This window comes from Nicotiana tabacum, chromosome 2, assembly GCF_000715075.1.
Source record: "Nicotiana tabacum cultivar K326 chromosome 2, ASM71507v2, whole genome shotgun sequence".
NCBI classification, from domain to species: domain Eukaryota; kingdom Viridiplantae; phylum Streptophyta; class Magnoliopsida; order Solanales; family Solanaceae; genus Nicotiana; species Nicotiana tabacum.
In genome coordinates, this window is record NC_134081.1 from 58,369,166 (window position 1) to 58,394,584 (window position 25,419).

Sequence of the window (25,419 nt, forward strand, 5' to 3'; positions counted from 1 at the left end):
ATAGGAGAAGTCCATCTGATCTATCCGAACGTAAAACTCCTTCGTATTTTGATCCATTCTCTCATGAATTTCATGAGCTCGATTTTGAAAAGATCATTCACGTTGTTGTTCCCAGATCTACAATAGCTACCTCCGGCTCTGTTGAAACCAACCCCATCCTTTGGAGTGTTGTTATTGGTCCTTTGTGCTGTCTGATTTGCGGTAGCGCTGGGATGAACCGGGGCCCTTCCATAAGTGTTGTTGGAAGCACCCGACAAAACTTGTTTTAATTTCGTCATCATGCGATCTTGCCTTGAAAGGCGATCCATGATTGCCCTTTGCTGTTCTATCAGGAGTTTGACCGTTTCAACCACGTGTTCATCCTCCGCATCATTAGGAGTTGGGACACGCACATGCCATGGGTACTGACCTTCACGAACTGGGGTTGTTTAATCCCCTTCATAACGGATCTCGCTGATTGAGTCATCACACTAGGATGCCTCATCCTGTTCATCATGTGCTCTAACGTTATAAGTGTTGTTGACATTGTTAGCTCACATGTCCGATTTTAACTAAGGAAAGAGTCAATGATTTATTAGTAACAAACGAATGGACCAAAGCAATAACGCAGTTGTCTATGTCCCACGGTGAGCGCCAAACTGTTTACTCGTAGAACGGTACAGTTGAATTATAGCGTGGTTTATAGACAAGCGAATCAATTTGGTCCGAAAATGATAAATAAACAAGAACAAAAATAAGATTGACGAACGAAATTAAAGAAAATAACAAGCCTGACTAAAGGCTTAGCCCTTCCGATGACATGAGAAAAAATATTTCAAGTATTTGAGTTCCGTGTAATAATAGAATTAATTACAACTATTTGAGTGCAAAATGTTTTATGTCCTTCAATGGTTGTTAATCCTGCTATTTATAGTTCTAGTTAGGGAGACAAGATCCTAAAATCAAATTCCTCTTGAATGAGAATAAAAACGTCATTGATGAGTGCATAACGGCTCGCTTTGAATGTATATATTCTTTGTAACGACTGCTTATTAAATGCTATCCGATGTCAAACCTTTGAATCTCTATTATCGGCCATGCTTCCTTTGGGATCTATCTGGTACCGGTTACATACTCCTCACCCGGTGCCAGTTATTTGCTGACTCACCTTCTGCCTGTGTTCGGTTCCACGTGTCAATATTTGACCACCTGTTATCAACCAATTTCCCCCCTAAATAGATATAACTATATTTTCTTACATAAAAATCATAAAACTTTTACTAACTTGCACAAAAATCATAGTGACCGAAAAATATAACTTTTCGGTAGTATTTTCTCATTCCACGATTTTTTATTTTTTTATTTTCAGTCTAATAAATAATAATCCAATTAAAATAGGAATGACTCAACCCGACCCAATAGCCATATATATAAATTAAAATAATACTAAAAGTGAATCCTTCAAAATCCGATACTCTATCTTTTATTTTTCATTTCAAGATTTTCATTCAAATCGATAGCATTTTTGTTTCAAGTGCCCTCTAATTATACCTTCTTTATTTGGTCAGAATCTCATGCATTTCAAACTAATATTTTTGTGGGGGAAGAATTCACTTTTAGTATTATTTTAATTTATGTATATGGGTATTGTCAGGTTGGGTTGGTTCATTCCTATTTTAAGAGAAAAAATAAAATTGAGCGGTCGACTGAAACTGATTGCATTCGCTAGCAAAAATTATATAGAATCGTATATATATATATATATATATATATATATATATATATATATATATATATATATATATATATAATACACGTATATATAAAAATATTTATTTTATCAGCTAATATTTTGTTTGAGCGGCTAAAAATATATATTTTTCCTATTTTAATTGAGTTATTATTTATTAAACTAAAAATAAAAAATAAAAAGACATGGAATAAGAAAATACTACTGAAAAATTATATTTTCCGGTCACTATAATTTTTATGTGAGTTAGTGAAAGATTTATGATTTTTGTGTGAGAAAACAGCGTTATATGACTTTAGTGAAAAAAGTCATAGTTATACGATCATCCGTGAAAATTACCCTAATATAGTGAGATAGTACTACTAAAATGTAACTTTGGACCAGTTAGTTCAATAAGATCAGAAACTGTTCTATGCATGAGAGTTGCTTAAATTTGATTTGTCTTTTTCAAATTTCTACCATTTTGATTTCAGAACATAATTAAGTACCCTTCCTTCCTTTTCAATTGTGTGGAAGAAAATTCTGATGAGTCATATCAGAATAAAGCAAGAACCCATATCGACCACTATTCCAAAGCTTAAGATGCCTTTATATGAAAAAAAAAAAAACTTATTAAAAATATGCATGAAATAAAGTTAGTCATATCTGCACTTGCCTTTAATACTGAAATTGGAATGGGCCATAAAAATATTACTCGTAGGCCATAAAACAGTGTTCTGGGTGTGAAATTATATAGTACTAAAAAAAGACAAGATAGATCTAAAATTACAGGAAAGAAAATTATTTTGAAGACCTACTATCTCTTGTAATCCATATCGATTTTGTGAAAAATAAGACACAATGAAAAAAAAAGATCTATGTAGGTGATACAAAGTAGTTGGTATTACGTTTTAGTCATATTAGTAAGTGGGCATTTGGACATAAGAATTGTAAAATTCCGGAAAAATATTAACTTGTTTTCAAGTAAAAATGGTATTTGAAAATTAGAGTTGTGTTTGGACATGAATATAGTTTTGGGTTGTTTTTTAATTTTTGTGAATGATCCGAGTGAAAATTTTGAAAAATAAATTTTTGGAGTTTTTCGAATTTTCGAAAAATTTTAAAATTTATCTTCAAGTGAAATTGAAAATTGTATGGCCAAACACTGATTTCGAAAAAAAGTGAAATTTTTTTTTTAAAAAAAGTGAAAAAAATTCATGGCCAAACAGGCTCTAAGTATACTTTAGGTCCATTGCTTTTTTAGAGCCTTCTAGTAATGTGAGAGATTTATATACTTGTAAAAAATAGGAAAAATTACATGGTGTAGCTAACTTATGCACTATATGTATCATTCGTAGATATACTTTCAGAAAATCACAATTCGTACCTATACTTGACTTTTATAATAAATCTACCTGTATTTGGCACAGATTGCATACTTCGCGTGAACGAATACAGCGAATATAGATGCCTGGAAACAAAACATTTGCTACGAATGGTAAATATTGAAACAATAGCTGCGAATTGTAATTAGCTATGAAACTGTAGTGCTTTATGAAATTTCCTCTAAAAATATATAGAGAACTTCCGGTGTTTTTTTATTTTTATTTTGTCTTATATAATATTGGATTTGTACGAGCTTAGAGGAGCAACAAAGAAGATTTATACAGCCGATCCGAGCTTATTTTGGATTGAGACATCGCTGTTAGTGTTATATCCATAGCCATAAACTGGTAAACAAAAGTTAGAAATTTCTTACTTTAACTTCTTGTAAAATGATGAACAAAAAATTAGGCAAGATAAGGATTCTATGAGCAATTCTTGGATAAACCTGGCTTTTCTTAACACCATATCAATTCTAGCAATCCATATTGGCCCTAAAGCATGAAACAGATGGTGAAAATGAACGTGGATTTTTAAAATCCGCCCCACCTAATAATTCTGGGATTTACATTTTCAACATGTCAAAAAAACTCTAGCAACTAAAATAAGGTTTACTACTTGTTGTTTTAGTTCTAAAGCAGATGACAAATAACTCTTCTTCTTTTTTTCTTGTTGCTCATCTATCAGACCTGAAAAGTTCAGAAGTTAATAACTCAACAATTTATTGTGGTAGGTGGGGTGACCAATGGAAGTGCAGATAGGTGTAAAAGCTAAAGTAAACTGAAAAAAAAGTTAAAAAATTGAACTGCAAGTGTAGATACAGGATAAAAGGCCAGTCGAAGAAAGTTTTAGTTCCTAAAGGGGAAATGGCATCTCATAATCACATCTTTAGAGTTATCATTACATTTTCTTTGATTTCATGGCTCATCTTTCAATCTCATGTGTCTTCACAGGACAAAGTTAACTTGTCCTTGTACTATGAATCCTTGTGTCCATATTGTGCTGACTTCATTGTGAACAAGTTAGCAAAGGTTCTTGAAACAGATCTTGCATCAATTGTGAATCTTAGGCTTGTACCTTGGGGTAATACTCAAATTGCACCCAACACCAGCTGGATTTGCCAGGTTCCATTTCTCTTTAAATTTCTCTAAAATAGCAACTTTCACTTGCACTCCTTTAATTTCCAAACTTCAGCTTATGAAAACTTTCATTTGTTTGGTTATTTTCCCTACTTTCTTAACCTAAGATTTGCTTAGGCCTTACTCTTGTTAAGCTTTAAGACCCATTCTAGCCAGTGTGTGAGACACCTTAAACCAAGGGGGTTCCCAAAACTTTCAGTACTTAATAATAAATCTAATTCAGAGTAATATTTTTCTAAAAACCAATATGCATATATACAACAGGCGGACACCTCTTGAGAAAAATACAAAGTATACATTAATTTGGGACAAGAAGTAAATTCTAGAAAGCCCCATAGCCCCAGACTCAAACTTGGGTACAAGTTCGATTGTGAGACTGACACTCATTCTAGCCAAAACTAATAGGCTCATGCTTCGACTTTGATTTTATAAGTGTTCCAATGAAGAACTCTATGCAAAGCCTTGCAACTAAATTCTGTCCTGTTCTATGTCTTGTTAGGTCTTGCCTTTTTAAAGATCATTCTTGTCTGCATTTCAATTTGATGATTAAACTAACATGCAGCATGGACCAGCGGAGTGTCTGCTAAACACAGTGGAAGCTTGTGCTATCAAGGTTTGGTCAAATCTGGTAACCCCTCTGACACATACTATAAAATAAAGCGTGAAATAAAAAAATTTGATGTGTGAAAATAGTCAGCATTATACGAGTATAGGAACAATAGGTTGTTACATATTCAGTTAATAACTCAAAGTTTACTAATTCCACAAGTTGTTGAATATGATACAGGACACACATTTCAAGTTTATAAATTGTGTAGAACAATTGCATCTGGAAAACAGGCACTGCTCGTGGCAATCTTGTTTTTCTGCAACTGGTTTGAGCCAAACTCCAATCAAGAATTGCTATAACAATGGGCTTGGATATCGGGTAATAACAAAAGTTTTAGTCGTCTGTCGGTCAAATGTTGATCAAGCTGTAGACCACGGCACAATTCTCATTATTATTGATCATTCGAAAGTCATACAACCAAGAAATTTTATTCTGTTGTTTTAATATCTACTAAAGTAGAAATTAATAATTTCTTAATGTATATGAACTCACAGCTAGAGAAAGCATATGCAGATGAAACTGCAAGCCTGAACCCCAATCACAGGTTTGTACCATGGGTGCTAGTAAATAACCAGCCTCTTCAAGAAGTTAGTACCTCAATCTCTCTGTGTTTCGTTTCCATTCGTTGTATTGACTACGAGCAACATGGATGAAGATATTCTACTAATTCTGGCTGCAGGATTACCAGAATTTTATAGCATACATCTGCAGAGCTTATAGAGGGCGCAATATACCACAAGCTTGCAAAAACAAAGGACTTGAGATCAATAAAACAAACGTGCCAGATAGTGGTCCTCGAGTCTGCTTTAGAGGATAACCAATAGCTGAATTATGTAAAGAGTTGCAGTGTTTTAGAGTGTGGAGTAGCAAGTTGTTTCTTGACTGCACAAATTGTACCAACTTTTAATGAGCTTTGTATTTTTCAAGCAACGATGTAACAAGTGTTTATACGAATTGAATAAATGGACTTCTATAACCGTATTACTAATATTTGCAAGAGTACTACTCGAGGTTTTCTTGATGACTTTTGCCTAAAAATCGGTTACGGAAAATGATTAATATTATTGAATTCTTTTCAGCGAGGTGATGGAAGTGTAGGAGATAATTTAGAATAAAAAGACGACAAAGAAAGCAAACTACCTTTTACAACTAGCTGCCCATATCTTTTCACAACACATTACTACATTCAATATTGCAGTAATTGAAACACAAGAGGGGAGAGAAGAATTGTGTAAAAGAATACTTAGGTGACTAGTTTTAATATTAGTCGACTCTTTTTCCTGGAGACATTAGGTTAAAGCAAAATTACAATAACGAATATTTATGCAAAAAGAAATAAATGAGACACAGAGTTTTATACTAGTTCATCTACCAGTGTGGTACCTACATCTAGTTCCTTTGGGTCACAAGGGTTCTTTTAGTTCTTCAAAGATAATTTGTTACATCAGTCGTGGTTTTCTTTCATTCACCACAAACGATGTACAGTTGCATATTTCCCAAGTTCATGACACAACCTCTTGACTGTTTTCTACTTCTATCTTTTATGACACTAGCAAACTCAAGAATATAGTGTTTTAACTAAGAACTAGAAAGATGTAGAGAGCTTATGTATTGAAGTTGCGTGTGTTCTCTCCTTTTCTAGGTTCTTCATATAGGCCGGTCTTGAGTTATTTCAGTCACCAAAATCTTCATTGTTTGCAAGCGAGATTGAAAAATATCCATTGGTTGAGGCAAGACATTTTTAAGAGATTTGACCCAAGGGATGCCTCTGAATTCAGTCAATAGATGTGTTTGTCATATCTTCACGAGGGATTTTCGGACAGTTAGTTGATTGAGAGTTGATCATTCGATCTTTTTCCGTTAGTAAATGCATCTTTCTTCTGCTGAGTTGTCTGATTAATGCACTTTTGATTGCCCTATGATCTCAGATCTTGTACATTAGTTTGCTCTTCTTCTTGTCTTGATTTCTTAATCTAGACGGACGAGTTGCATCACTTGCATTTCTTTCCTTTTTATTTTCCTGCACAGATTTGAATGAGATGAGTATTTCTATTATTGAGAGTGTCATCATTGAAACTCAAAGTGTAACAATCTCTCCTTTTTTTATGATGACAACCAAAAAGAGTAATAATATAGATGATACTTCCCTGTAGGTTTGGTGCTTCCCTCGTGTTGTTGAATTTGTGCTTCCCTAACTTTTTGCCTTTTTCTTTTCTCTCCCCTTTCACATAAATCAAAAATGAAAGAACAATGCAAGAATAGGAAAAACAATGCAAGAATGGGCAAAACAAATACCACATATACATATATGCTAATAATAGTAGTTTTATGCCAAAAAAGGCATAATAGTAACTAAGTTGATACAGACCAAGCGAAAAACTAATAAAAGTAGTAGCAAAAATAAGATTTTATTAGACAAAATACACAATAGGCCTTAGTTTTTCCCCATAAAGTACTTCAGGGTGTTGATCACTTTGCTACAAAAAGAGTCATAGGTGGTCTCAACATCCTTAGTGAGCTTGTCCACTTTGTCAGTCATGTTCTTGAATGCCTTGATCCCGTGCTTTTTGGTAGCTTCAAAGTCCATCATGAGCTTAGCCATATATGTATATGTTTTCTTTGTAATTTCTATTATTTTGTCCATTTGCTCCTTCATAGTCGTGAGCATGCTCTGTAGGCCTTCAAACCCTTGATGAATTTATTATAGGTTGCTAGGATCAGTCGACTAAATCTCTGCCGGCTCAGAGGGTGGTTCAGCATGTGCTGGTGTCTCTGCTGCCTTAACTCACCTTACCCATACATCCTCAACCAGAGTGTAGCCATTATAACAAAGGGTGTCTTATCATATGTACTAGAGATAATCTTAGGTAAAAAACGTGCCAAATTTACCTTCGTCACTTCAAGAATGTGCGAAATAAGCAAACCATAGGGCATACATGAGGCAGAGGATGAGACCTCTCTAATACTTTCTAGCATGTATTGACGAGTCCACACAAACCAGTTAAGTCTATTATTTTTCACAAGATAATACAGAATAAAGATGTCACAGGTGGTCAAAGAGCTATAAGAACTAGTTCTTGGTAAAAGAGTAGTGGCAATCATGTGAGCCAACAAACGATGTTAAAATTTTAAACTTTTATGGCCAATATAGGGAGGGGGGAGGTTCTAAGACAACACAAGTTTTGCCTCTTCTAGAGAGACTTTAAAGTCTTTTGGTCAGGAGTTTCGAACAAACACATCATAACTATAATATTTTACAGAATTATTTTTCTCAAAGTGATAAGCATCAAGCACAATATGAGTACCCAAAACCATTGATTCTAAGTTGTCTTTATTATTCACAAACAGACTTGTATAGAACATTTTCACAGGTTCTTCATACACAGTGTTTCCAATAGTGTCAAATAGAGGAGATAAACGTTGAAAGTCAAAAATTGAGACAACATCACAATGAATATCCTTCATAAGAGAGAGACTTACCATACAACCATATGCCATGGACTTTGATTTGTAAGATTCAAACTTTGATCTCCGGTGGTCCATAGAAGATTATCTTGTCTTCAAGCCCAAAATCATTACTCTCCAATACTCCCTTTTTGCATACAGACCTTTTTGGGGTTTGGTCCACGGGTCTTTTACCAGCTCTTTTCTGGCTCAAAACTTGATCTTCAGAGGAGTTACTGCTTCCATTGTCGGTTTTGAGAGGATCAGAGTCAAAGGATGATTTTAGATCAACTATTTCTTCAGGGGTTTGGTTCTTTTAGAAACAACGGCTACGACGTTTGGAAGAGGAGAAGGTTTTAGCTTTAGCCATAGTAGATGAGTGTCTAAGAGATGGTGATGAAGTGATGAAGAGTGTAGAGGGATAATTAAAAAGGCTACTAGAGAGTATGAAGGGTTTTCTCGATTGGAGTAAAAAGGTAGAAAAAAGGAGTGAAGTGACTGTTCTAAGGAGTCTCTTCGGCGGTTTACATTGCATATAATTATGCAAATCATGTAATGCAATTAATGGATGCTATCAAACTATCATACAATGTATAAGGAAACACAATATTTTTGCAAGAGTAGAAAGATTCTAGTAAATAAAAAAAATCTCTAAGGAGCACGCATAATGCCAATTTGATTGCGTAAAGAGCAAAAACTTTCTTTTAGAAGGGGTTTTATAAAAATATCAACAAGTTAAAACTCCATATTAATAAATTCTAGTGCTATGTCACCTGTAGTAACATGATCACGAATAAAATGATGCTTAATTTCTATATGCTTGGTCCTAGAGTGATGCATAAAAATTTTCGACAGACAAATAGCATTGGTATTATCATATAAAATAGGAGTGAAAATCAAATGAAGATCATAATCTAAAAGTTGATGCATAATATATAGAATCTGAGTGCAAAAACTTCCAACTGCAAGATATTCAGCTTCAGGAGTTGACAATACAACACAATTTTATTTCTTGCTATGCCAAGAAATTAAAGCATTTCCCAATAATTGACATGTCCCACTAATTCAAAAGTGTTGATAAGATATCTAATGATATGTTTTACCACAGTAAGGTGTGATTCCTCAGAAGCTGACTGAAACCTTGTACATTTGCATACACTAAATATTATATTTGGTCGACTGGCGGTAAGGTACAAGAGAGATACAATCATTCCTCTATACATAGTTTTGTTAACACTTTTTCCATCACTGTCCTGTTCAAGAGCCGTTGGTGGGTTCATAGGTGTTCCACTAGAATTTGCATTTTCCATTCTAAACTTTTTTATAAGTTCTTTTGTGTGTTTGGTTTGTCTAATGAAGATTTCTTTGGATTATTGTTTGATTTGCAATGAAAACAAGAAAGTTAATTCTCCCATCATGCTCATTTCAAATTATCCTTTCATAATACTTGAAAACCCTTCACACAAAGCAGGATTAGAACTTTCAAAGATAATATCATCCACATAAATTTAAATAATAAGATTTTCAGAGTTAGATCGTCTAATAAACAAAGTTGTCGTTGAAAACCATGGGCTAACAAGATAGAACTTAGTCTATTATACCAGGCTTTGGGAGCTTGTTTGAGATTGTACAAGGCTTTTGATAACTTGAAGACACGATTAGGAAGTCGCTATTGACAAACACTGGAGGTTATTTTACAAATACTTATTCTGAGATGTATCCATTTAGGAAAGCACTTTTAATATCCATCTGAAATAACCTGAAACCTTTGTGAGCTGCATAAGCAAGAAGTATACGAAATAGACTCTAACCTTGCTACATGAGCGAACGTGTGACAACTCAATAGGTCATTTTGAGTACTAGCCTTTATTTCTTTATTATGAGACATCTCAAAGCTCCATTTGATGTTATATGACTTGCGTGCTTGGTCGGTGTTGCTTTTCGGAAAGATATTATGTGAAATTTTGAAGAAACCATGATTTTTGACTTAAAATGAGGCTTGAGCTGACCACAGTCAACATTCTTAGTAAACTGACATCAGTGATTTAACGATTCCGATAGGTTCGTATGATATTTTTGGACTTGTACGCATATTTATTTGGGGTCCCGAGCGACCCGAACGTGTTTCAGCACTTTATCGGGGCCAGGTTTCCCTTTACCGGGTTTTTCCCTTGGCAAATAGAACGGAAACAGAAAGCGATATATCCGCTTCTATTATCCACTCTTAGGTTGCAGTTGCTCTTTGAGTTCTCTCTTTCTTTATTTATGGGTCTTCCTAGGCCGTTAGATCAAGATAAGAAAGATAAGAATGGTATTAGATAGATATCTTCTTCTTTACTAAGGGAATAGGTATGGGGCGCCCTTACTTTTTGAATGGGTTACCTTAGGCATTACTAACTAATCCACTATGTCCGCTATCAAATAGCCCAGACAAGATAGAAAGTCTCTATTATTGTGAGGCTTCCCTTCCCTTAATCTAAGGGTTTAAAAATTTGGGTTTTGATAATCGATTCTTGATATTTGATGTTATTTTGATTATTGAGTTAGTGATCAAGTTTGTATGATATTATTATGCTTGGTTGCATGTTCATATAGGAGCCCGAGGGGCTTGGGTGAGTTTCGGGTGTGTTTTGGATGATATTGGGACTGCTGGTGCAAGTCTGATGCTGGTTTAAGTTGTAGGTCTCGTATTTGCGAGAACCTTATCGCAATTGCGAGCATCGAATTTGCGATGTCAGGCTTTCAAATGAAAAGAGGGAGCTAGGGACTGGGTTTCGCTTTTGCGAGAAATCCTTCACAATTGCGGACTGAGTTTGGTCCGCATTTGCGACCATTTTGTCGCTTGTGAGATGACAAGGATTTTCGGACAACTTTGGAAATGTGAACCAGAGTTTGCAATTGTGAACAAGAGTTTTGCAAATGCGACGTATGCTGCTGGGTAAAAGTTGGAAAAAACGGGACTCAACTAATTTTACATTAATTTTCAACTCTAGACTCCATAGAGACGATTTCTTGAGAGCTTTATCTTCCCAAATTCATTGGTAAACATATATAACTAGTTTTCAATCAATTTTAACTACTTTTCATTAATTTTTAACATCAAATTTATGAAATTTAAGGTAGAAATTAGGAGTTTTGGGTAGAATTTAGGAATTTTGAAAAAAATAAGATTTAGACCTCAAAATGAGGTCGACTTTCGAAACAAATCACATAATCGGGCTTGGGGTGAATGAAAAATCGGGATTTGGTTTGAATCTCAATTTCGACCAAGCAAGCCCGTGGTTGATTTTTTCAAATATGATCAAAATTGAACCTTTTTTATTTGTGGGTAGTTTCTAAAGCTTGTTTTGTATTTTTTGAACAATATTTGACTAGATTCAGTTATTTTGGAGGCTTGTTCCAAAGGAAAAGCCGTGGTTGATTGTTGATCTGATTTCAAAAAGATGTAAGTATCGTGGTTAACCTTGATTTGAGAAAAATATGACTTAATTGGTCTATTTGCTAAGTGATCTATGTGTGAGAACAAAGTATATGCACGGTGACGAGTATATATACATTGTTATGGGTTAAGCATGCAGGGTGGGCTATTAACCGTGCTTTTTAACTATATCATGCCTTATTTTACTCCGTGTTACTATTCATGTTATGCCTTCATTGTTGCTTATCTTTATTTGTTAAATACATGTCTTCCTTGCTACATGTTTCATGCGTCTATATTTTTACTTGTCCGATTTTACTTGGTCTATGCCTTTAATTGTTTATGTGCCTTCGCTTTCTTCTATTTCCTTTCGGTTTGTTATGTTGGTTTGCCTTAGAGTATTTACTTGTTTTGATTTCTTTCTCATAAGCTATGACATAGTTGGTTGTAGTATTTCTATAGATATATGGGATTGGGTTGCGCGTTGCAACAGATATTGATATGATATATGGGATCGGGTTGCACGCCGCAATGATATTAATGTGATATTTGGGATTGGGTTGCATGCTGAAACAGATATTTATATTGTATTTGGGACCGAGTTGCACTCTGCAAAAAATATTGATATTGTATTTTGAATTGGGTTGCACGTCGCAACGGATATTGATATTGTATATGGGATCGGGTTGCACGCCATAATGATATTGGTATTTATAAATGTGTGGATTGGGTTGCATACCGCAACAAAGAAGATATCTATCATGATTGTTCTTTGTTGTTGATTCTGTATCCATGTTGTATTGTGAATTTTGGCGTTGGTGATATTCTGGGGCCCTCTGTAATGTATTGCATGATCTGGTTTTAATGTTAATCATTGTTTCTCTATTTTGTTATTGTTTTTACTTATACTCATACATGTCTATAGTGAGTGCCTTGCTATATCCTCGTCTTTACTTCGTCGAGGTTAGACTCGGCACTTACAGAGTACATGGGGTTGGTTGTACTCATACTACACTTCTTCACTTCTTGTGGAGATTCTAGTGTTGGTCTCAGCGGCTACACACAGCATCACAGTATATTTATCGCCACCAAGGCCAACATGCTTCTCCTTGTGTGTCTCTAGACTATGGATAATGGCAACTAGTCCATAGACGGACACAACAAGTAACTGGCTCTTTCTACGCAATCACTTTGTTGGACTTGTTTCTTTACTCTTCAAGGGCAACAACATAGGAGAATGTCTACCCTTTGTCATCTCCATGTCCAACCGAATCTTCGGCTTTGATACTTGTCTACTAAGAAGAGAACACACTAAAACAATACTAAGAAAATGGCACAACAGAATAAACACTTAGTCAAAGTCTTCCCAATCTATTTGAACCAAGAGGAACAAGCAAAACTATAGGTCACGAGTTCGAGCCGTGAAAGCAACCACTAATGCTTGTATTAGGGTAGTTTGTCTACATTGCACCCATTAGGGTGCGGCCCTTCCCCCGACCCTGCGTGAATGCGGGGATACTTTGTGCACCAGGCTGCCCTTGGGAACAAGCAAAACTCAAATATGTGAACGGCAAGTATAATAAACAACAAAATAAATATGGAAAAGGTACAACAACCTATCACACGAGAACCAATCGCACGGGACACCAAAAAATATGTGATAAAACTTATAACATCGAAAAGTACAAACCAACAAATCTCCTGTCCATGAAAAGTTCCACTATATCAATAGATACTTACAAAATACTCCAAGATGGTCGACATCATACTCCAAGTTGGTCAACATCAGTGCCAAACAAAAAGAAATAATAACAATAACAAAACGGATCTCCAAATACAATCGACTGCTCAAAATTAGCAAATACTCTTAAGTGAAGAATGGGAAAAAATCAACAACTTGATCTAAGATACTCCCAGTGAATATGTCAGCTTGATCTAATAGTGAATGAATCGAGAAATGCAATTACAGGCAAGTTGATTGCATGGAAATTCTGCAGCAAGAGAAGAAACTATTTTTCTACACTCTTTACTTGATCCAACGATGAATGAATTGAGAAACGCAATTACAACCAAGTGGATTGCATGAAAATTCTGCCGCAAGAGAGGAAACTATTTGACTGCACTCTTTTCTCTCAAAACGGCTGATCTTTTCAAATATCTCTCAAGAACAGACCTAAAGTTAGGCCTACAATTTAAAACACTAATGGGCCATAGATCCAAAACAATCTTTTAGACACATAGGAAGGGCAAAACTCAACAATGTTTCCCTCTCGAATATGTGGATGAACCGCCATGTTGATGATCGAATCACATGCTTCAAGCGGCAGAGGCATAGTCAACATGTCAAAACCATTGTCATCTGTGTGAATCTTCTAATATTCAATCACTTTTGAATCCACCACATCTGTAATCCAATGGTATCTCACATTAATATGTTTAGGCCTACAATGAAGTGTAAAGTTCTTGTCAAAATTAATTGCACCTTGAATAAATTTACTTCGACTATCACAATAGAGCATACATCTTCCCCTTAGGCAAATCTTAGCTCCCCAAAAAAATCTCTTCATCAATAGTAATTCGTTGCAAGCCTCAACAACAGCAATAAGCTCTATTTTTATAACATATATATGGCAATACATTACTACAACCTTCTTCTAATACCAATTTTCTCGGTCAAATCAACCCAAAGATACTCTTGACATAATGAATTTTAAACTTTTTTCTTTCCATGTGAATAAAAATATTGTTTTGGACAAAGACATCTTCTTTATTGGGTGTTTGGATTTTATAAATTTTGTCAGATTCCGAGATGTGAGCCCGGGGTTAACTTTTGGGTTGACTTTTTGACTTTGGTTAAAGATCGTAGCTTTATCATTTGGGATCAATTCCTATAGCTTATATTGATAGTATTACGTTATTTTTTGCTAGATTCAAGCCTTCCGGAGATTGATTCGCGTGGGAAGGGCTTGCTACCAAAGTGATTTGATTTGTTTGAGGCAAGTATCATATTTAAACTCGGTTGAGGCACTAATTGCCTAAATTATTGTGATAGCTACTTGCTATTGGGTGTGCACATACATGGGGATGAACCCATGTGTGGACACCGGGGTTATTTATTCATGATTCGTGTTGTGCTTAGGATTTCATGAGACTAGAATTTGACTGTCAAACCTTAAACTATGATACTTCGCGCATTTGTGACATTGTTGTGAACTATTTGGGCCATGTTTGAGGCCACATAGGGCCTTAATCCCTGAACGAACTGATTAATGTTATTCTTTGATGAAAATTGCCGATTTGAGCTATGATAGTACACTTGCACATGCCTTTACTTTAGCATGTCGTTTATGCTTGTCCAGGAGCATGAGATTTGTTCTTCACTCATTTCATACATGTATATTTGTTTTATTGCTCCTGTATGATGTGATTGGATTGGATGTCCGTGACCACACTGGGCGGATTGTGTTGTTATGCCTGTGACCACGCCGGCGGATTATGTTGTTATACCTATGACACGCCGAGCGGATTGTATTGTTATTCCTATGACCACACCAGGTGGATTGTATGTTATGCCTGCGACCACGCCGGGGCGAGTTATGATATTGAGCTTGTGATCATGCCGGGATGGCAGCATATTGAATTGGCCGTGCTTGTATGTGGATATGGATCTATCCCCCTAGGGTCACCCTCTCACGTTTCTCTCTTGATGGTGTACATACGGATATTGGAAATACTGATAGTGGTTTGGAACAGATATGGAAAAGTGTGGGAATTTGGCTAGTATTTTGTTGGATTTTGCATTTCATCTTTACTTGCAATTTCCTTGATCATTTATCTGATTTAACTGCGTATCACCTCTATAAGCCAAGATGTTGTATGAACAAAGTATTTGAGAAATAGGGCACATACACACATGGATGTTTTCCTACTAAACTTGATGATTTGACTTCAATATTGTTTTGTATCAGTTTAAAGGATAAACTACACATGTGATGGCTAGTATCATTAATAATTTGTGCTTCTCTTACCTTGCTGTGTTTATTTACGATAATTATTGAGTACATTGGATCGGTTGTACTCATACTACACTCTGCACTCAATTGTGCATATTCAGGTGTGGGGACCAGTTATCAGCAATAGGTTATTTTTCAGACTATCTGCTAGAGGCGAGGCAGAGTTGCATCCTTGGTTGCAGGTTGACTTGTCTTTTCCTTTCATACTGTTGTTATAGTTCAGACAGTGTATTTATTGCTCAGTTTTAGGCTTGTATCCTGTTATAGTAGTTCATGACTCTGTACTTACCATTTTCTAGGGAGATTTACTTTGTATTGGCAGTGTTATTGTATTAAGACCTCAAGTTTATGCTATTTCTATGAATTTTGTTATTCTGTTTCCTTTGTTATCATATTTCGGCTTGCCTAGCTGGTGTGTTAGGTGCCATCACGACGGGTTGGGATTTTGGGTCGTGACAATTGATTTGCCTTAGAGTATTTACTTGTTTTGGTTCCTTTCTCGTATGTTTTAAGTTACGTCATAGTTGTTTGTAGTATTACTATAGATATAGAGGGTCGGGCTACACGTTGCAACAGATATTGATATGATGTTTGGGATCGGGTTGCACACTGTAATGGTATTAATGTTATATTTGGGATCGAGTTCTACGCCACAACGGATATTGATATTGTATTTGGGATCAGGTTGCACGCTGTAATGGATATTGATATTGTATATTGTATTTGGGATCGGGTTGCACGTCACAACAGATATTGATATTGTATGTGGGATCGGATTGTACGTCACAACGGATATTGATATTGTATTTGGGATCGGATTGCACGCTGCAATGGATATTGATATTGTATTTGGGATACGATTGCACGTCACAATAAATATTGATAATGTACGTGGGATCGGATTGTACCCTGCAATAGTACTAGTATATATAAATGTGTGGATCAAGTTGCGCGCTGCAACGGAGAAGATATATATTATGGTTGTTCTTGGTTGTTGGTTCCTTATCCCTATTGTGCTGTGAATTCGGGTGTAGATGATATTCTGGGGCCCTCTCTTATGTATTTCATATTTCGGTTTTCATGTTAATCGTTGATTTTCTATTCTGTTATTGTTTTACTTAAATTCGTACATGTTTATAGTGAGTTCCTTGCTATAGCCTCATTATTATTTCGTCGAGGTTAGGCTCGACACTTACGGAGTACATGAGATCGGTTGTACTGATACTACACTTGTATACTTCTTGTGCAGATTTTGGTGTTTGTCCCAGTGGTGTTTAGTGGAGACTTGCTCAAATTGTCATTATCCGGAGACTTGAAGTAGAACTGCATGGCGTTCGCGGACCCTGAAGTCACCTTCTTATCTTTAATACTGTTTATTTCGTTCAAACAGTTGCATTTTACTTCAGACCTTGTTTGTAGTACTTTTAGCAGTTCATGTACCTATGACACCAGTTTCTTGGTGTAGACTAGACAGTGTTGATTTATATTATTATGTTACGAGTATTTCAGACTTATATTCTTAATCATTTACTTTTAAACTATTAAAATTGATTAAGTGTTTAACTAGTGTTGGCTTTTCTAGCAACACGACCAAGTGGTTGGGATTTCGGGTCGTGACAAAAAGTTTTATCTTAGTCGATTTCTTCCTATTGTGAGTATCCTTGCGCGACCAATCTTGCCTTGTTACGTACTACTTGTCCTGAATCGTTTAGTTCATTTCTGAATACCTACTTTGTTCCTACAATTGATGCACCAGATGGTTTTGGAACCAAATTCCACACTTTGTTTTCTCAAATTGTTCAAGCTTTTCTTTTATAGCTTTAACTAGTGGTCATCCTTGAGTGCTTCATGCACTTTCTTTGGCTCAAGTTGGGATATGAGAGCCACATGAGAGTTCAACTTCTAAGATCTTATGGTACTAATGCCTTCTTGATGATTTTCCAATCATAAACTTCTCGGGGTATACATGCTCACCTTTCCATTCGTTAGGAACCATTTCAACATCAATTTCAACTCTTTCATGGATTAGTTCAGGAGTGGAAGAGGTTTCTTTTGCAGGTTCCTTAGTAGTTGACTAAGTTTTCTACTGTGTTGAGTTTTCAATGTCATTTTTAGTGACTTGAAGTGTGTTTGGAATACCTGTAATTTCTTCTTCTTCTTCTTCTTCTTCTTCTACTATTGTTTTAACAATCTCAAAACGAGGGTTAGTATCAATGAATACTACATGAATAGATTCTTCTACGACAAGAGTATGCTTATTGTAAATTCAATAAGCTCAACTGGAGAGGAAGTATCCAAGAAATATACCTTCGTCACTTCTTGGGTTTAACTTACCAATTTGTCCTTGCCATTGTTATGAACAAAATATTTGCATCAAAATGGATGAAAATAGCTTACATTTGGCTTTTTGCCTTTCCAAAGTTCATAAGGAGTCTTCCTCAAGATGGGTCTGATCATGCATCTGTTAATAATGTGGGAGACTATACTTACTACTTCTACCCAGAAGTAATGTGGTAATGAACTTTCTACAATCATGTTATGGCCATGTCTTGAAAAGTTCTACTCTTCATTTCAACTACTCTATTTTGTTGAGGAGATCTTGGGGATGAAAACTTGTGTGTGATTCAATGCTCATTGCAGAAGGCTTCAAAGGCATTGCTTTCAAATCCCCATGCATGATCGCTTCTTATATTAGAGATGTAGTAACCTCTTTCACAATGGACTTTCTTGCAAAAAACTTCAAAACTTTTTGATTCCTCATCCTTGTGACTTAAGAAAATAACCTAGGTGAAGCGAGAGTAATCATTAACTATAACAAAAGCATACTTCTTGCCATTTATGCTAGATGTCCTGGTAGGCCTAAAAAGGTCCATATGCAGTAGTTGCAAAGGTTTTGAAGTGGAAACCATGTATTTTGTTTTAAAAGAAGATGTGGTCTATTTACCGAGTTGACATGCATCACAAATATGATCTTTTGAAAAATTTAGTTTTGGAAGACCGATGACCAAATTTTGGTTTGAAAATTTTTCAATGGAATGCATGCTAGCATGACCTAATTTCCTGTTTCATAACCAAGGATCATCAATCATGGATTCTAAGCAAATATGATTTTCAAGATTGTCTATTTTGCTAAGAGTGTAAACATTTTTGTCTGTATTTCCAGAAATAATTAAATTACCTGATTTATTTATAATAGACCAGCCAATCTTTTTAAAGTTGCTGCCATGTAACTAGAAGGTAACAGATTCAAGCCGTGGAAATAGTCTCTTATAGAAATGCAGGTAAGGCTACATACTATAGACCCTTATGGTCCGGCCCTTTCCCGTACCCCGTGCATAGCGGGAGCTTAGTACACCGGGCTCCCTTTGTTTTTTTAGACCAGCCAGTCTTTTTAAAGTGTACCTCATAGTCATTGTCACATAGCTGACTGATGCTAAGCAAATTTTACCCTAGTTCATCCACAAGGTATACGTCATCTACATCGCATGATGAGCTCAACAGAATTTTACCAACTCCAATGAGATTTCCTTTGGAATTGTCTCCAAAAGTGACCGATCCTCCACTAGTTTTGTGACATATTTGAAAAGTTGTTTGTCACATGTTATGTGCCTGGAAGATGCACTGTCAAGATATCACTTTCCTTTTCTAATTTTCTTGCGGTGTTCCTACAACACAAGCAAATCACTTTCTCCTAAGTACACAAACTTTCTTGGGTCCTTTTGGTTAGCTTTAGATGTGGTACCCTCAGAGGTTGTTTTGAGTCGCGAAACCCACTCTTTTTTGTTTCTAAACCTGCAGCGATTAGAAATATGACCGGATTTACCATAATAAAAACATGCAGGAAAGCTTTGTTCAGATCCTTCATGGGATCCAGCAAGAAGTTTCTTTTTGGAACCTATGTGATTAGTGACTTATTTGACTGGTTGATTTTCTTAATCCATTTAACTGTAGCTGGAGTTCATAGACTTCTTTTTAAAATATGTCTTTTTTAATTTTACAAAGTTCTAGTTTTAGTTCCCATTCCTTTTTTCTCTTTGAATCTTTTGGAGTACATAAAGAACTTTTTCAATATCAATGAGAGATAAATCAATAAATTCTTGAAGTTCATTGCATATATGACAAAGAATTCCCTTACTGTTTTCTCCGATTGCCATCAGACATAGATTTGCATTTTCCTCATTGTCTGATTTATTGTTATCGCATTCACCTAGTGCCAAGAAACACATGTTGGTTATTTCTTCACCGTCAGATTCTTCTTCATCGCTCCATGTGCCAAAGGATTTCTTCTTCTGAAAACTTTTGTTGATTTTCTTCCTTAGATCTAGGAATATCAACTTGTATATGAACATATTTCCAACACTCATAGTATCTTCCATCATTTGTTTCATTTTCACTTGACGGTCTTCCTTTTCTAACAAACTGCTTGACCTTTTTCCCGTATTTGGTTCTTCTCATCATGTTTGATACCACCCTTGATAATATTACTATGTTTTCATCTTCCTCTGCTCCTCCTCCTCCTCTTTCTTTCTTTTTCATTTTCAGATTCCACTACAGTGGCTTTGAATGCCACACTCTTCTTCCTTTTTCTTTTCTTGTACACGCCTGTTTAAATGAGTCTTTTCAAAGGCTACAAGGTCTCCACATAGTTTGTCATAGGAGATTTTGTCGATATCTTTGACATTCTAAGGTAATGACCTAAGGTTGCCACACAATAGGTAGACTCCTTAGAATTTTCCTGCCTTATTCTCGGCTTTTCAGTAGTCTCCCAAATGATTTTAAATCTCCAACAATTTTACTGAATCGAGAGAACATCTCTTCAATAGATTCTCCCTCTTTCATTTGAAATAATTCATAATCATGAATCATAAGATTTATCCTGGTTTCCTTGACTTTGTTTGTCCCTTCATAAGTGACTTCAAGTTTGTTCCATATAATTTTGCAGTTTCACATCTTGATATTTTCTCATAATCTTCTCCACTTATGGCATTAGAGAGGAGATTTTTTACTTTAGCATTTACCTGAACAATGGCAGCATATTCATCAGTGTAGTCATCTAAATCAATGGGATCATATGATACATGGCTTTCAGTGGTTTTGTCCATTTTTGCTGATGGAAAAGAGAGATCTCCTTTTTTATCATGCGCCAGACATTAATGTCATATGATTTTGCATATGTTTCCATACACACTTTCTAATGTGAGAAATGCATTAAAGTAGGGTCCTCTTGTTTGAGAGGTTCCTTTTTGAAAGAGTGCTCTGATAACTGTGTTAGATCCAATGATCTTTTACTCATTTGTGGTTAAGAAAATTGTATTGTTGTTAGACCTTTCTCTTATACCAATTGAAATACAATAGGGGAGGGGTGAATTGTGTCCAAAAAAAACTTAGGTGACTAATTTAATATTAGTCGACTCTTTTCCCTACAGGCAATAGGTTAGAGCAAAATAGCAGTAACGAATATTTATGTAAAAAGAAATAAAGAAGGCACTGAATATTATACTGGTTCGTGTACCGGTGTGGTACCTTCATCCAGTTCCCTTGGGTCACAAGGGTTCTCTTAGTTCTTCAAAGATAATGTGTTATAACAGTTATGGTTTCTTTCGTTCACCACAAACGATGTACAATTAAACGTTTCCCAAGTTCTTGACGCAACCTCTTGGCTGTTTTCTATTTCTTTCTATCTTTTGTGACACTAGCAAACTCAAGAATACAATATTTTAACTAAAAACTAGAAAGATGTAGAAAGCTTGTATATTGAAGCTTCGTGTGTTCTCTGATTTTCTGAGTTCTTCATATAGGCAGGTCTTGAGTTATCTCGGTCACCAAAATCTTTATTGTTTTCAAGCGAGATTGAAAAATATCCATTGATTGAGACAAGATATTTTCTAAGAGATTTGACCCAAGGGATGCCTATGAATCCAGTCAATAGATGTGGACTGAATTCATATGCCAAACTCTGTTTCCTTTCTTGTGTTTGCCATATCTTCAGGATGGATTTTCGGATAGTTAGTTGATTGAGAGTTGATCACTCGATCATTTTCCGCTAGTAAATCCATCTTCCATCTACTAAGTTGTTTGATTGATGCTCCTTCGAATGTCTTATGGTCTCGGATCTTGTGCATTAGTTTGCTTTTCCTCTTGTTTTGATTTCTTGAATCTAGACGGACCATTTGCATCACTTGCATTTCTTTCCTTTCTATTTTCCTGTATAGATTTGAATGAGATGAGTATTTCTATTATTGAGAAAGTCATCATTAAAACTCAGTGTAACAATAATATCTCCAATAGCAATGCAATCTTGTTCACTCGATTTTATGCAATACAATTGGTATTGGTTCACAAAGTATACGGAAGTATACATGGTCCACAACTAGTAAAGTAATTTAAAAGTCTAATGTCAAACCCGCAAAAACTTAAATTAATAGCTACAATAACCAGGTTAAAAAAATTGGCATCCTCGGTAAACAACCGTGATTCAAAGAAAATCCGAGATAAATCTAAGAAAAATACTACACTAATGCGTTATACAATTACAGTAGACTCAAGTCATAATCATCATATATATATCAAGAAACAAGAAACACATAAATCAAGAATATTAGTTAAAGTACATGCCAATCACAAAAAGTCTGACATCCCTACCCCACACGTAAGTTGTGTATTGTCCTCAGTTGCACGTTATCATAAAAATAACAAATAAAGCTTAAAAGTAGAGTAGGTATTAGAAAGTTCCTCAAGACAACTGTGGTGAGGAGGGGATCAACCTCGAACCTCGGACCTCTATGTTGATGGATCCTTAAGCCCGACGCTAGGTGTATCAACGGCCTTTATCAGCTCACCCTCCCCCATATGAGGATCTCCAGTCGCCACAACCTCAACTCTTGCCTCAATAGGCTCCTCAGTAGCAATAATCATTTCCAGACTCATTAACAAGAGTGTTATCAGTAGCAATAGACTCCATCTTTTGCACCTCCTCTAGATCAGTCCACACCCCAACAGACATTGTCAGTAACGTCTTCTTAAGGACGACTATCATGTAATCAAACTAGGACTGATCCTCTGGTCCCGGACCTTTGCTGCAGTCATCAATGTATGATCACGTACCTCCAAATCTACTCTTAACTACCTGAGCTCACTCTCCATGGTAGTGATCTGCTCCCCATGGCCTTTCTTCTGGAGGTTATATTCATTTAGGTACTGGACATAGAATATGTCATGAAATGGCTTCTTTTTTCCATCAAGTATCACATCTCCCTTCTCGTACAACTTGTACTCTCCAATAATGCAGGCAGGTGTGTACAAAGTAGTGTCCCTATTGCATGTTCTTACATGTCTTAGCTATCTAACTCCTCTATATCTCTCCAATGCTTACATAGACCGATGTCATAAAAGCATGGATGAAAAATACTGGCTTCTATATCACAATGATCTGACTTATTGGTATTCATCTGTTGCATATCCAATTGAGCCAAGTTGGCACCTCCATATTCATGAAAGCCTTTTCTAAACCATTTCTCTTGCTCCAACTAGCAATACTTGGATCTTCGCACTGAGTTGGAAGCATATGAGTTAAGTTCGGTCATGTCTCCTTCCTCCAATAATCTATCATAACCTGATTTGTTGCCCTGTAATACCTATTTATTGCTTTGAATAAATATCAATGTCCACTCTGCGAAGCTTCATAATGTCACCCTGAGTTCATTCCCAATTAGCATACAAATATCTTTGAACAGTCAAGTTAGCCTTGATCTTTGGTCTTTGGGCAAAGCATAACCATTCTCTTTCTTCTATTTCAGCCACTTTGTTGACACATGCATCTTTTGTAGCCTCTAGATTTAGGGGACTTTCTAGCAATTGGGGAAGCACTTGCTCCTTTGATATGCTATAATGTATCCTCCAAGCAAGCTCTCACATAAATTTCTTATCCCGTATCCACTTATCAACCAGAGCAATTGGCTCTCATCTCCCTCGGGCTGTAAAATCTTACCTTAGCATCAGATGTGTCACAAACACCTACTTTACCTTTCCTTTGCCTTTTACCTCGGACTTCTTTTGCTTGTTAGCAGGAGATGGCTTTGAAGATTTCTTTTTAGTTTAGAATGGAACCTCTCTTGTCCTAGACGTTTGTGTCTTTGCCTTTTGTTGTGGTTGCATGGGTGGTTCAATACTCAGTACGATGGCCTCAGTACCCACCTTAGAAGTTCCTCCATGTGTGCTTTCATACCTCAACTTAGTTAGCTTTTCTTTGTTTGCATGTTTCTGCGCATCCTTATTATTAGATGGCTTCTTTGGTTAAGGTTTACCATCTCCTCCCATTCTAGGTGTGCAACTAGGTATCTTAGAAACAACCATTGTACCAGCGAAGAACACCGAATTCATGATAATTTGATCTTAACTTAATGAGTTAAAGTACTACGTGACGCACCCCACACTTAGATCATGAGCGTAAGTGAGAAGACGAGGCACAAGTGACTACCTTAACACAATAACATTCATTTAAAACCATATCATACAATTGAAGTTCAAATAGGCCGAGGTGATGCGCGAGTCGTGTCTAAGTCGGTTAAAACTTGTCCAGAACAAGTGCAATTTAAGTTCAAGTGTTCCCAAATGGCCACTCCACACTTAAGGAATGCTAACAAGTCCATTAAAAGTCTGGTTGCTACTCAAACTTTGCCAAATCTATTGAAAATTTCATTTAGGTATTTTATCGAGCACCTTACGTGCATAGAATTCTTCTCATTATTTCAATACCTTTAATTCGTGAATACCATCCCAATTGTGAGTGATTGGTTGAAACTTTATTTTCCCCCTCACTTGTTCAACAACCAAATCAAACAAACCCAATCTTATGCTCAACGTTTTAACCAACTAATCTAACTACATAAACTAGAAAAATAAGGGAACTATGGATAATCTAAGAGAAGCATAGCAGCAAAGAAACAAGGACGGAAAGAGGAGAGAGGGACAGAATTACCTTGTTTTGGCATGAGAAGGAGAGGAGGGGGAAGGGTTGATAATGGGGTATGTGGGGGGAGGGGGGAGGGGAGAAGCTACTGTAAGCTCGACGTTTGGTCTAAGTGAGGGGGGGGGGGGGGGGTTTACAGTTTTAGTAAAACTCACTTGGGCGTGTACAAGACCTCCCGAGACACGAGGCCCTTGGATGAGGCGGAAAAGTTTTTGTGCAATGTCTCACGCGATCGGCCCTAATTTACTGTTTTGAGTTTTTTCTCTGGGACGTTTCTCGCTAGGTCTCGTGCGATGCGAGGCCCTTGGACGAGGCGGATAATTTTTTGTGCGATGTCTGACGCGATCGGCCCTAATATATTGTTTTGTGTTTTTTCTCTGGGACCTTTCTTGCTAGGTCTCGTGCGATGCGAGGGCCCCAAACGATGGCTCAACCGCTTATTTTCCATGTTTTGTATTTTTGACCAATTGTGGCCACTTTCTCAATTCATTCATCCTGAACCTTACATTTTTGCAATCTTTTATCCATGCATCACTCAAGAACACGTCAAATAACCTAAAATCAAAATAAATGAAAAAAAAAAAGACAAACAAGAAAATTAGTTTGCCTCCCAATAAGCATTCAATTTAGTATCACGACACGACGATTTACACTACAATCATTGGATTGCCTCCCATGCAGTGCTTAATTTAATATTGCATCACGATGCATAATACTTGCTTAATCGTTTTCGAAT

The 25,419-nt window shown here is 36.2% G+C and overlaps 1 protein-coding gene and 2 long non-coding RNA genes across 4 annotated transcripts; 1 reads left to right on the forward strand and 2 right to left on the reverse strand.

Moving 5' to 3' along the window:
* The first annotated feature begins 3,396 nt into the window (after positions 1-3,396).
* On the forward strand, positions 3,397-5,830 carry LOC107785102 (gamma-interferon-responsive lysosomal thiol protein). 2 transcript variants are annotated; one of them, XM_016606331.2, is made up of 5 exons: positions 3,397-4,215; positions 4,793-4,858; positions 5,018-5,158; positions 5,335-5,427; positions 5,520-5,830. In XM_016606331.2, the coding sequence occupies exons 1-5, from the start codon at positions 3,958-3,960 to the stop codon at positions 5,655-5,657; spliced, it is 696 nt and encodes a 231-aa protein (XP_016461817.1). In that variant the 5' UTR covers positions 3,397-3,957; the 3' UTR covers positions 5,658-5,830. The 2 variants fall into 2 exon arrangements, with proteins under 2 accessions (XP_016461817.1, XP_016461824.1); XM_016606338.2 differs by having other exon boundaries at positions 3,823-4,215; positions 4,793-4,843.
* Positions 5,831-6,075: 245 nt separating this feature from the next.
* Positions 6,076-10,672, reverse strand: LOC107785118 (uncharacterized). Its single transcript, XR_001647808.2, has 2 exons — positions 8,321-10,672; positions 6,076-7,061 (listed from the first exon to the last, which is right to left on the reverse strand). It is a non-coding gene; the product is annotated as an uncharacterized LOC107785118 (long non-coding RNA).
* A 10,686-nt stretch (positions 10,673-21,358) lies between these two features.
* Positions 21,359-25,090, reverse strand: LOC107785124 (uncharacterized). Its single transcript, XR_012700308.1, has 2 exons — positions 24,839-25,090; positions 21,359-21,919 (listed from the first exon to the last, which is right to left on the reverse strand). It is a non-coding gene; the product is annotated as an uncharacterized LOC107785124 (long non-coding RNA).
* Positions 25,091-25,419: the final 329 nt, after the last annotated feature.

Coding starts and splice junctions, on each gene's coding strand:
- LOC107785102 (XM_016606331.2), top strand. CDS start 3,958: ATGGCATCTCATAATCACATCTTTAGAGTTATCATTACATTTTCTTTG. Junction 4,216..4,792: donor ACACCAGCTGGATTTGCCAG/GTTCCATTTCTC, acceptor ACTAACATGCAG/CATGGACCAGCGGAGTGTCT. Junction 5,428..5,519: donor ATAACCAGCCTCTTCAAGAA/GTTAGTACCTCA, acceptor TTCTGGCTGCAG/GATTACCAGAATTTTATAGC.